Below are 12,855 nucleotides of genomic sequence, written 5' to 3'. Positions count from 1 at the left end.
TAAAATAAATATGCAACTTGCAAAATGACTATTATGAATGTAGCCTAAAATATCTTTTCCCGCCAAAAAAAAATATCTATTGCAAAGAATAATTCACACAATAATGGCCTTTTATCTATAGACAACAATAATCGACTAACCGATTAATATTAAATGCTATGATTTCTTTTTAAGATTATATATAAATTCAATATTTATTATAATTTTATTACATAAAATACTAAAAGTTCGTTAAAAAAAGAAAGAACTAAGAAAAATAGGTAAATTATTTTGGTTCTCTAATTCATGTTTCTTTGCCTATAAATGTCACTATTTATAAATAATTTTAGACAAAGACAAACGATAAACAACAATTTCTTTTCTCTTTTTTTCAAAATAAACAAAATATATCGACGAAACAATATACATTTGACCAACATTTTCCATAAAAATGAATGAATGTAAAGAGTTTTGTGAGTTAATTTGCCGCGCCTGTCTCGGCTCCGGTCGCCTGTACAATATCTACGAATATCAACTTGCTGATATATACAACCAGCTAATAGGAGATAAGGTAAGTAAATAACGAGAACTTTTCGCAGTACATAACTTAAACTCCTTGTTAAATTAACGTTGTCGCAAAACTTGCACTTCCTCTGCTATTTGAGTATGCCTTAAAAATACTTTTCTTCCTCAAGATACCACATATTTTCTTTACACATCCCATTATAGCATTTGTTCTGTCACGATCTGGATAACATTAACTCAGACACAATTCCAGGATTATTTTTAAGCTTTAGCTTGATATTTGAACCTCTCTATAAAGTTCAGTTTCTTACCCAAGCTTAAAACAGGCTACATTGAACTTAACATATATTTTTGTATAAAACAGGTTAATTTTTACTAAACTAAACTTTTTTGCTAAACTAAATCACTTATTCGACTTTACCTCTGCTACTATTCCAAAACTCATCCATAAATAGTGAATATTTTCACTTAAATGCTTGTTATAGTTTTGTATTAATAATTTTGCAGTTTGGTCCGTTTTTTTGGCTGAAAGGATAATGCTGCTCTGACAAACTCTTTTTATATAGTGGCCTTAGGGTATATAAAATTTAAAGTACTTTTTATTAATATTAGTTTGTTTCAGACTTATATATATTTTTACATCTATTAATTAACTTTTTAAAAAGACAAGTATATGGTCTCATTTATTAAGTCTAATTGACCACCAGCTCTGATTGACACTGGTTGTACTGTATACCGATACATATACGATAAATAAATAAACAATGATTCTTAATTAACCCTGTACATAACAATCATAAAAAATACAATTACTGTTGATGATATGATGCATGGAAAAACTCACCGAGTTTATGATTGCATCAGTTAGGAGAATAAGCTGTGTATGTTTTAATAAATATGTCAAAATGAATATAGATTTGGAAATTGCACGTCTCAGTGGAGAAAGAATCCGTAGAAATATTGTTATACACTCTCTAAATTTGTTTCTTAGTTTTATTGTATTTCTATCCTCGATAACTAATATTAACTTGTACAATTTAATAATCGGTGCCAGTTGTGCCAAAATGTACCCACAAATTATCCAAAAATAAGATATATATGTAACATGCAACTAATCCAAATGTTGTACTTTACTGTTCAGCAAAACATGCCAAGATCGATTTATATGTAACACAAAAAATATGTGTAACTAACAAATTTTAAATAATTTTATAGTACAGAAAAATCTGACAAATTCATATACATATTATAAATTATTTTCATTACCTTTTCATAGTACTTAGATATATTTTTATTTTTTTGTGTAAATATTTATTTCTTTTATATATAATATGAATGATTTTCAAACATTATTATTAAATAATTCACACTATTGTTTTTATACATACAATAATCTAGTTGTAAGATATAACAATTTCCAAGTGTTTTAAACAGTAGTTAGTACAGTTTTGGAGTACAAATTTGGTCCTGACGTCTGGTCTATAACTACCTATACTGTTTAATGTCTTTATATAACTCAGTCCAATTAATACTATTTGATAAGTAATGATCTCTTTATTCTTGCCCCGTCTGCCATCATTTCTGCGAACTATGTGCCCACTGCCACTTTAGCTTGCTAATCCGATGGGATATGTCGGTGACTTTCGTTCTTCTACGGATCTTCATTACTAATTCGATCACATAGAGAAAGAAGAATTGGGGCAAGAAGGTTCTGGAGTGGAGGCCACGAACTGGCAAGCGCAGTGTCGGACGTCCACCCACGCGGTGAACAGATGACCTCATAAGAGTCGCAGGAGATCGCTGGATGCGGGCTGCTTCCAAAAGGGCGATCTGGAAATCTTTGGGGGAGGCCCATGTTCAGCAGTGGACATCCAGCGGCTGAGGATGATGATAATGATCTCTTTATTTATTCCAGGTGTTGCCTTGTGACAATATGCCACAAAATCTCTGTGCTGTATGCTGTACTATGCTACTTAAACTCACTGAATTCAAGAACCAGTGCCTAAAAGCGCAAATAATACTAGATAATATTAAGGAAAAACAGCATGCGGTAAGTTCTTAATAAAAGCAATATAATTCTTTCTTTTTTATTATGTATATGCAAGAAACTGCCGATAACCTAGTTTGGAGCGAAACGGACTGCCGAGACTTGTTTGCAGGTTCAAAACCCAAACTCCCCTTGTGATTTTTTTAGTAAATGGTTTTTAATGTTTTTTTTTTAATACTTTGAAAGAAGAGACGAGCTTGTCGTTCGTAAGTCTTGATGGTAAGCGATACGACCGCCCATACACAGAAACACCATCCAACTCCTCGTATTACAAAGTATTGTTTGTTATTCCACTGCGCTCGCCATCCTGAGACATGAGATGTTAAGTCTTATTATGTCCAGTAGTTACACTGGCTACAATATCCGTTAAATCGTATCACAACAGTGACTACACACTGTTGGTTCGCGGTAGAAATAGAAATTGCGGTGGTACCTACCCAGACGGACTCTCACATATGAGAGACCTACCATCGGTAAACCTTGACCTTGATAACGAAACGTTAAAAAAGTTAATATCGCTATTTTTCCAGTTACGATACTTTACATTGGAGCCATCAAATGTACAATTGTTATATGTATTGCACCACATAAACTATATTGTTCATACTCACATTAAATTTAAGAATAAAAGTTCTAATTCCAGATCACATCAAATTCAATCTCCAAAAACCTAAAAGTATGCAGAAAATATTCTCAAACTATAACCAAAATTACAACATACCCTCAAACAGATGTAAAAATAAAAGACATCAGAAAAAGCTTAGATATTAATGAGGTGGAAAATATTAAGAATGGTTTTGAATGTTTAGATTCTTCTATGAAGGTCAATGAGTATTCTTTGAACGGTTGTCACCAATTGTATATAGATAATGTGAAGAATGAAGAAATTCAATTTGACAAACAGTTGATTGAAACTAAAACAGAAGATTTTAATGAAAATGGGGTTGAAGCCAATACAGAAGTGTTTAATGAAAACGACATAGAATCTAAAATAAAAAAAGCTAAACATAATATAGAAAAAGATAAAAAGTGTAAAATTGAAAAAGATGTAGATGTTAAGAAATCAAAATTTAAAAGAGCAGCGAAAGTCAACAAGATAAAAGGAAAGTATTTTGAAACTAAGGAAAATATGACTAATTTCGAAAGCATGTACGATGTTGAAATAGTTATTCTGACTAAAGAACAACAACTGAACGATTTATTAGAAAGGAAAAGTAGTCACAATTATTTAAATAGCCCGTTCAAATGCCAGTATTGTTACAAAGGATTTATCGATGAAGATAATTTGAAAAAACATTTCAAAGCTCAGCATGATCCTGTAAGTATATTTTTCAATACGACTTTATCGAAGGGATAGGTAAAGGTGTATTCAGGGCACACTTTCACCTATGTACCGTCCCATGATGTGATAGGGGTCGAGCCTATCGCCACATCGAACACATATTCCAAACTCCCGATTTATACTGAAAAGAAAGTATATTTCTTTGTCTGGCATGGGATTCGAATCCGAGCCCGATAGTTAATTGGTGTGACGGGGAGGGGTGGGGGACGAGGTCCGCTAGTTAATACGTTGGTCGCTAATCGATGTGAAATTCTTTTAGTGTTGGATAGCCCATTTATCAATGGCTATATAACATCACGCTAAGACAGCAGCGGAGCAATTATGAAAAATGTTACAAAAAAGGCGAAAACTTATACGAAAATTATGAATACGTATTGCATTTAGTACCAAAGTCAAAACATTGTATTAAGTTTCATTAAGCAGGTCCCCCACGAGATGGACCGACGACTGGTGAGGATCGCCGTAGTCCGATGGATGAGGGCGCGAGAACCGGTCCCTGTGGCGCTCAATGAGGCCTATATCCAGCGGTGGACGATTCTCGGCTGAAATTATGAAGTTTCATTAATAAATATTTTTCCCTAGAGCCGCGGCGACGTGACTTGCGAGTTCTGCCAATACAGATACAAGGACAAGCGCGGCCTCAACCAACACCTCAAGAGCCACAGATTGAAGTTCGTGTGCAGACAGTGCAAATACGTGTCCAGGACTACGTGAGTATTGAGCATACCAGCCAAGATATGCTGGGGGTAAAATAAAAATAAAATAAAATACTTTATTTATCACGTAGGCGAACAAAGTTGCACTCATGATACGTCAAAACAAAGCATAAGAATAATTATAATTATTTCTAAACAACTATTAAAATTACTTATATAACTATGGACATTTTAAATTATGGATAAAATTTATAATGAAAACAAGGTACAAACCGAAGTAACCAGCTCGGGCTGGCAGGTAGGGGGAAATAGAAGGAAAACGCGTCGCGATCCTCACCGGCGAGGACATGAGCCCTAACCTAGCTAACCTACTAGCCTTTCACTAGTTAGGTAGGATATATTATATCCGCCCGGATTGCGACCGCACACAAGGTTTTAATACCCATAGTGGCTCATGTAAGTGATTCGGGATCATCCTGTGTATGTATATTATCGCTATATCGAACAGAAATACGTGTTCCTTCCTATAACTTGGGGTACTTCAAGAAGAGCGTGAAGAAACACTTATGCAAGCATGACCGTGCCGACCGTCCGGGGATGCTTGTATCTTTGGCCGGTCGGCACTTTCTTCGTGATTCACTTCGCTTAACATCAGGTGCAGTGAACCTACTTTGGGCTTCACTTAGCTTAACATCAGGTGCATTGAAGCTACTTTGGGCTTCACTTAGCTTAACATCAGGTGCAGTGAAGCCACTTTGGGTTTCACTTCGCTTAACATCAGGTGCAGTGAAGCCACTTTGGGTTTCACTTCGCTTAACATCAGGTGCATTGAAGCTACTTTGGGCTTCACTTAGCTTAACATCAGGTGCATTGAAGCTACTTTGGGCTTCACTTAGCTTAACATCAGGTGCAGTGAAGCCACTTTGGGTTTCACTTCGCTTAACATCAGGTGCAGTGAAGTCACATTGGGCTTCACTTCGCTCAATATGAGGTGTAGTGAAGTCACTTTGGGCTTCACTACGCTTAACATCAGGTGCAGTGAAGTCACATTGGGCTTCACTTCGCTTAATATGAGGTGCAGTGTAGCCACTATGCCGAGCACCGATAAAATAAATGCGAACTCAGGGCTAATGAGCAGATAAAGCCAAAATCACTGCCCGACTAGGAATTCAAACCCGAAACCCGTGACGTTATTTATTTATTTTGGGATAACAAACAGCTACACAACAAAATTTACGTACCGATGATACTGTATCATTAACATAAGTGTACAGACTACAACTCTATCCACAGTTTATTTAAAATTTCATTGTTTCAGTTACAATGCTAAAGAGCACTTCAAGATGCACCGTGGTTACTTGCACGAATGCAAAGATTGTGGAAAATGTTACGAGTGAGTATCAGCCAATTCTAATCTAGGGAAGATACGTGGTGAAGGAGGGGTCATTGAGGTCGTTTATATATTTTTTTAAGCTTCCTTATGTTAGATATCCAAATGAATGTAATTTTCGGATTTTATCGTGTTTTTTATTACGACGTTTCGAAGTCTGCAGCCTTCGTGGTCACGGGGGGACTGAAGTGTTGGTCATCCGCAAGTGAAACTTATAATATCTAAATTTTACAATTATACAAAAAAAAGTAAATTCTTTTCATAAATGTCATGGACAAAATATAGGCAGTAACAGAGTAAAATAGTTTTATTTCAATGTAATGATTATCTTATTTAAGCGTTATGAACTAAATATGTGACAGACCAGAGACACTGTTCCTGCAAACGCAGTGTATTTCGCAGGAAGTTGTCGACGTACCTCACGCACATGCGCATCCACCACCCCGCGGAGTTGGTGTGGTGCGACCTCTGCGGTGAGCCGTTCATCGGCGAGTTTGGACTCAACGGGCACAAGAAGAGGGCTCATCGTGACGTAAGTCGTGAAGTTTTTGCTTATATAAAATATATTGATAATAGGTTGTCATGTTTTACATGTTAAAATATTTGAGGCATTCAGCATTATTATCTATATATATAAAAATGAATCCCTATTTCCCTTGGTCACGCCATCACGCGTGAAGGGCTGGACCGATTTCACTATTTTTTTGTTGTTGTGTTTGTTATTGCCAGGAGAAGGTTCTTATGAAAGAAAAAATTCAAAAAATTACGCGGAAAATTAGAAAATTTAAGAAAACTTAACTTAAAAATATTAATTTTATATAACTGTCAATTGTTTGAAATAACTGTCAACGATTTACAGAATGCGCGCTGCAAATTCATAGTTAAGACGGGACAACGTCTGTCGGGTCAGCTAGTTATAAATAAAAGCAAACATCATTAAAAATGAGATCAAATTCTACGTATACATGACTAAGTATAGTCGACTCATATGGCTTAATTTAAAATACGATGAAGATACGAATAATTGCAATATGTAGTAAAATAAAATAAAAATATTTAATTCGACGGTCCCCAAGAACAAAGTCTCATCTGCAAAATACTCTAGTTGCAGTATGAAGGTAAGTTAAGTGAAAATATAAATATCAATTTCTCATCTCAAATTAAAAATTGCATTATTTTTTGATAACAATCAATAGTTTTGCAATGAATTATTGATTATATTTTCACTTAACTTAAAACCTTCATACTGCAACTAGAGCATTTTGCAGATGAGACTTTGTTCTTGGGGACCGTTGATATAAAAACTTATAAAATAAACGACAGTATAAACATACTGATAAAAGTTACAGTAAATTCTACTGAAAAATAAATCAAACATCACGTTGTTTGTTTTTATGCGCTCTCCTGTAAATCATTTTGCAGATACGTCTTTATACTTTGCACCCACTTTTGCAACACTAAGTTTCATACATATTTTAAATCAACGTTTTTTTCTATGTTTTTATACCCTACTTAAAAATTGACGATACAAAATAGTCAATTAGTCTTCCAACAATTATTTTATAACCTAATTAAATTTTTCGGAACATAATGTCTCTCAAGTCAATTAGCCTTCCAATCGACTATATCTAGTTGTTGTCGCCCCGCAGCTGCAGTTCCCGTCGGACTGCGCGTGCAGGTGCGGCGCCCGGTTCACGAACCCCATCGCACTCCGCGTCCACGCCTCCGCCCGCGCCTGCGCACAGCCGTGCTGCTCGCTCTGCGGCCAGGCTTTCCCCACCAGGCTCTTGTTGAAGGACCATTTGCTTGAAAAACATCGGGGCGTCGACAAATATTACTCTTGCACTAAGGTGCGTATGTTTTTATACACATACAATTATCATTCGTAGCTCCGTTTGCGTCTCTTTTTGGGATAAATGTCTGGGTATACACGATTTCTTTTTATTTCTTTGAATGACGAGACGAGCTTGCCGTTCGCCTGATGGTAAGCGATACCTATAAACAGTAGAAACACCAACACCTTAAATTACAAAGTTTGGTATTCCACTGCGCTCGCCATCCTGAGACATGAGATGTTGAGTCTTATTATGTCCAGTAGTTACATTGGCTACAATGTCCTTGAAATCGGAACACAACAGTGACTACACACTGCTGGCGACAGAAATAGACATTACGGTGGTACTTAGCCAGACAGACTCTCACATATGAGAGACCTACCACCAGTAATCATTTTGACATTGCGTTAATAAATGAAACCATATATATGTCTTATTGACAGCAACACTCTAACAAAAGTAATTTTAACCATAGATGTCAAATAAAAAGTGTAAGTTTTGCACATAATAAATATTATCAATAAAAAATAATTTAAATTTTACACACTCTAATGTCACTACTACTCTAAGAGAATTCGTCGCAGCAACATCATACTTACAGTTAGAAACACACTCATGTCCACTCCATATTAGTACAAAATAACAGAAATATAAAAAAAAAGAAACGGATATTTAAGGTGTAAATATTCATTATTCATGGATGATTTTTAGTTAAGGAATGTAATGTAAATATCACTTTCTAACATATAGTGGCCCACATCAGTTGCATACCCTGTGTATCCGGTTACAAACAGTACGGCTTGTGTCGACTGGGGAGGGGTAATCATCTCTCGTCAGTAACACTGTGTGGACCCTACTCCGCTTAAGGTCCGTTCAAGTATTACGTACCGCAATTTTTGAAGATTTTTGAGACCCCCACTTCCCCCCCCCCCCATGTTACGCGCCGTAACGTTTTCCTGTACGCCCCTGCCCCCCTCCAAAAGTTATGTAACTCTAAAGTGATTTTTTTTTAGAAAATTGACAATTATTTTACGCAAAATACCAAATATTGGCTAAAATACCTTTGTTATTGTTTTAAAATAATAAAACCAATGTTACATAACGCTTTGTACGACCCCCCGCCCCTGTAACGCATCGTAACGTTTTACAAGACCCCCCTCCCCCCAGTATTGCGTTACGTAATACTTGAACGGCCCCTTACCGTCATGTGCAGTGGGGTTGCCTAAAATATATATACGCATTATTGCAGTGCAGTAAGATTTTCCGCAGCGAGTCGTTGTACAGCGCCCACTACCGCCGCATGCACGCGGAGAGCACGCTTCGGGGCGACGCGGCACCGCCCTGGGTGTGCGAGATATGTGGGAAGACGGTACCGGTATGTACAACACTAGCAAATATTATACACTGACAAACACATTGACATATACTGACATACACGTAGACATACTGACATACACATAGACACACTGACATACACTGACATATCCTGACATACACATTGACATATACTGACATACATTGACACATTCTGACACATAAATTGACATACACAGGTTAATAAGATATGCGAGATATTGGGAAAGACGCTAACTATCAAACCATTCAAAATAAATTATTTGTAAATGACAAAAACTGCTGTGTCCTGATGGAAATATGTGATTTTAAGACATGCAGTGTAAAAGCGCTTTAAATAACTATCAATATTGACATACTAAAGTCAGTTTGAATGGATTGCAGTTCAATTGAGTGAGTGTTCGGAACGCCAAATCTATATATCATATATATTGATGAATGAAACGAATGCTCAAGGCCCTTTGCTCGCGTGAGGGTCTTAATTGAAAATGGCAGCAAATCAATGTAATGTTTCCAGAATAAGTCCCGGCTAGTGTACCACCAGAGGATCCACACGGGAGAGAGACCATACCAGTGCCCGCAGTGTCCAAAAAGCTTCACCATGTCTAAGCTGCTGAGGGTGAGATATTTATTGCTTTGAATGACGAGACGAGCTTGCCGTTCGCCTGATAGTAAGCGATACCTATAAACAGTAGAAACATAAAAAAATATAAAAAAAAACAGTCACATTAAGAACTTCCTCCTTTATTTTGAAGTCGGTTTCTTCCTCTCTTCTATGTTGCCGTGCCCTGCAGGGTCAACGATTATGTATTTTCCTTAATTTGTAAAACCTATATTTTAACAAGCATGGAGTACAATAAATTGAATTGAATAAGCGGCGATAGCCTAGTTGGTTGTGGAACGGACTGCCGAGACGAATGTCCGCAGGTTCAAATCCCAAGGGCACACACCTCTGGCTTTTCAAAAATCATGTGCGTATTCTTTGTAAATTTATCGTTCGCTTTAACGGTGAAGGAAAACATCGTTAGGAAACCTGCACATCTGAGAAGTTCTCTATAGGAATTTCGAAGGTGTGTGAAGTCTACCAATCCGCACTACAGCGTGGTGGAGTAAGGCCTAATCCCTCTCAGTAGTAGAGGAGGCCCGTGCTCAGCAGTGAGCAAGTATATAATACAGGGCTGATATTATTATATTATTAATGGCATGGTACAATTTTGTTCGCAGTCCCACTCTCGTGTGCACTCGAACGAGCGTCCCTACGCGTGTAAATATTGTCCCAAGACGTTCAAAGGACCTTCGGCCTTACGTGGACACGAATATGTGAGTACAAAGTACTAAGTACCTGAGAAGTTCTCTATCGGGATTTTGAGGGTATGTGAAATTTGCCCGCACTACAGCGTGGTGGACTAAGGCCTAATCCCTCTCAGTAGTAGAAGAGGCCCAGCAGTGGGACAGTATATATTAGTAATTATTAAAAATAAAATTTCATTTTCAGATGCACACTGGCGGCAAAATGAAGAATTCAAGAAATAGAAATGGCGTTATTTGAAGTTAATATTTTGTGACCTATCTGTAAAGGTTTCGGATGTGGAGTCCTCGTGTACGTATCGCCAGAATGTCTTGAGAGTGCGACGCTACAGTTACATTGTTATTTCGCTACGACTACGCATCCATAATAGGGGACCGTCCTGTGTTTGATTTTGTACATTATTCTATATGTAATGGTTAATAATACGAAAAAGAAACCCTCCTGCGAAAACTGCATTAAAATTGGTTAAAAAATGAGCCAGTAATTCATATTAAAAAATATTACTATGAGCCGAAATGGGGATATCGCCTCATCTCTTTCTTTCGCACGCGTCGTAATGCCCGATGACGTCACACGTGGGTATTGCGCCTCTTTTCTGTTTCTTGTTACTTACTCCTACCGAAATTGAAAGTCTTATAACTTGTTGATTTTTTACCGGATTTAAAGAATTCTTTCTGTGTTATAATTTATATAACGTAAATATTTGATAATAATAAAGAACAAAAGTCCGGTCCCCTATTGTTGATGTCTCATCCTCCCAGTGCCCGAGAGTCGAGGTTCGTGCCCCGTTAGTTCCCCTCAGCTTGCTTCATGTTCAGATTGTGAGCGACTACAGCGCTCACACTACGTCGGTGTTTGTACAAGCCGACCCTTGCCAGGGTAACAAACGTAGGGCGATGTTAAACAAGGAATGTCCGCACATTCTTTCGAATCACAATCACAATTCCCGCGAATTGCTATTCCACTAAGAACCCTCTCTTCCTGGATAGACATTCCCGCCCTCACACTACAACTCCTGTAAGGACCAGCAGTGGCACGCATATCAGCAGTGGCATTTGACACCGAGCGGTGAACCTGTCTCAGGGAACACTTGTCATTATCCCGCAACGATAATCAAATAGATAGGGAGGAGTTGGAAATATTAATTGTCCACTTCCCTTATAGCAAAATCTCTTCCTGACTACTTCTCACATGATGCTGGGGTCAGCTTTACATTTTTCTTCTACTTCACCCTATTCCTGACATCGGAAACATTGCCGATGAAAATAGGGGACCGGCCTATGCTTGATTTTGTACATTATTCTATATGTAATGGTTAATAATACGAAAATGAAGCACTCCTGCGAAAACTGCATAAAAATTGGTTAAAAGATGAGCGAGTAATTGATATTTAAAATATTGTAATGTGCAGTAGTGGGCGCGATGTGGGGATATCGCTTCATCTCTTTTTTTCGCACGCGTCGTAATTCCCGATGACGTCACATGTGGGTATTTCGTCTCTTTTCTGTTTCTTGTTAATTACCCCTTCCGCCAAAATTCAAAGACTTATAACTTGTTGATTTTTTACCGGATTTTAATAATTCCTTCTGTGTTATAATTTATATTATGTAAATATTTGATACTAGTAAAAAACAAAAATGAGTCCGGTACCCTATTGTAAATATTACAAGGTATATAAGACTACTTATATCCCATGAGGAGTGTAGTGGAGTGTCGCGCAGTTTGTAATACAATGTTCTGTATGTTGAAGTTTATGGTCGTATCAGACGAGCTGTTTACTCGTGTACAGTACAGAATGATTTTAGTAAGCTAATTATTGTAGATATATGGCCTATATTGTATAGATTCGATAAAATGTGACGAATAAATTATTATCAAACTGTTTCGTTTTATTAATGATCGGAGGAGAAAAATGAATTAAATGTTTGATGGCGCCACTTTAGGTTTTTCGTTTTAAAGTTAATGTTCTAGTACAAGAAGTTTCTTTCATATGTTATCATGTGACGTGGTTACTTATTTTTCTGGTATGGCTGTTCACTTCGACTGTTTGTTTTAGTTTGAGATTAACCCGGCATGTCCTGGATTTGATACCCAAGGTCTAGTAAAACTTCCCCAGACCCTTTTCATTTAACTGCGCAAGTGTGTGACCGAACGATATGGCCGAATGACTGAAGAATACAAATGGTCTGACCGAACGAATGAATGATCAAACCGATTGAGTGAATGATCTGACCGTACGAGTGAATGATCTGACCGAACGAGAGAATGATCTGACCGAACGAGACAATGATCTGACAGAATTAGTGAATGATTTGTCCGAACGAAAGAATGATCTGACCAAACGAGTAATGGTCTGACCGAACGAGTGAATGATCTGACCGAACGAGTTAATGATCTGACCGAACGAGTGAATGATCTG

General features: G+C 37.2%; 1 protein-coding gene across 1 annotated transcript; it reads left to right on the top strand.

The window, feature by feature from the left end:
* The first annotated feature begins 333 nt into the window (after positions 1-333).
* On the top strand, positions 334-12,316 carry LOC115452393 (zinc finger protein 2 homolog). Its single transcript, XM_030180907.2, has 11 exons — positions 334-550; positions 2,420-2,554; positions 3,195-3,869; positions 4,476-4,603; positions 5,868-5,942; positions 6,342-6,471; positions 7,589-7,789; positions 9,024-9,149; positions 9,645-9,746; positions 10,352-10,447; positions 10,623-12,316. Exons 1-11 carry the CDS (start codon positions 431-433, stop codon positions 10,674-10,676), a joined length of 1,842 nt encoding a protein of 613 aa, XP_030036767.1. The 5' UTR covers positions 334-430; the 3' UTR covers positions 10,677-12,316.
* The last annotated feature ends 539 nt before the right edge of the window (positions 12,317-12,855 follow it).

This window comes from Manduca sexta, chromosome 1 (genome assembly GCF_014839805.1).
Source record: "Manduca sexta isolate Smith_Timp_Sample1 chromosome 1, JHU_Msex_v1.0, whole genome shotgun sequence".
In the NCBI taxonomy this organism is placed as follows: domain Eukaryota; kingdom Metazoa; phylum Arthropoda; class Insecta; order Lepidoptera; family Sphingidae; genus Manduca; species Manduca sexta.
This window is presented reverse-complemented; position numbering and strand designations above follow the sequence as displayed.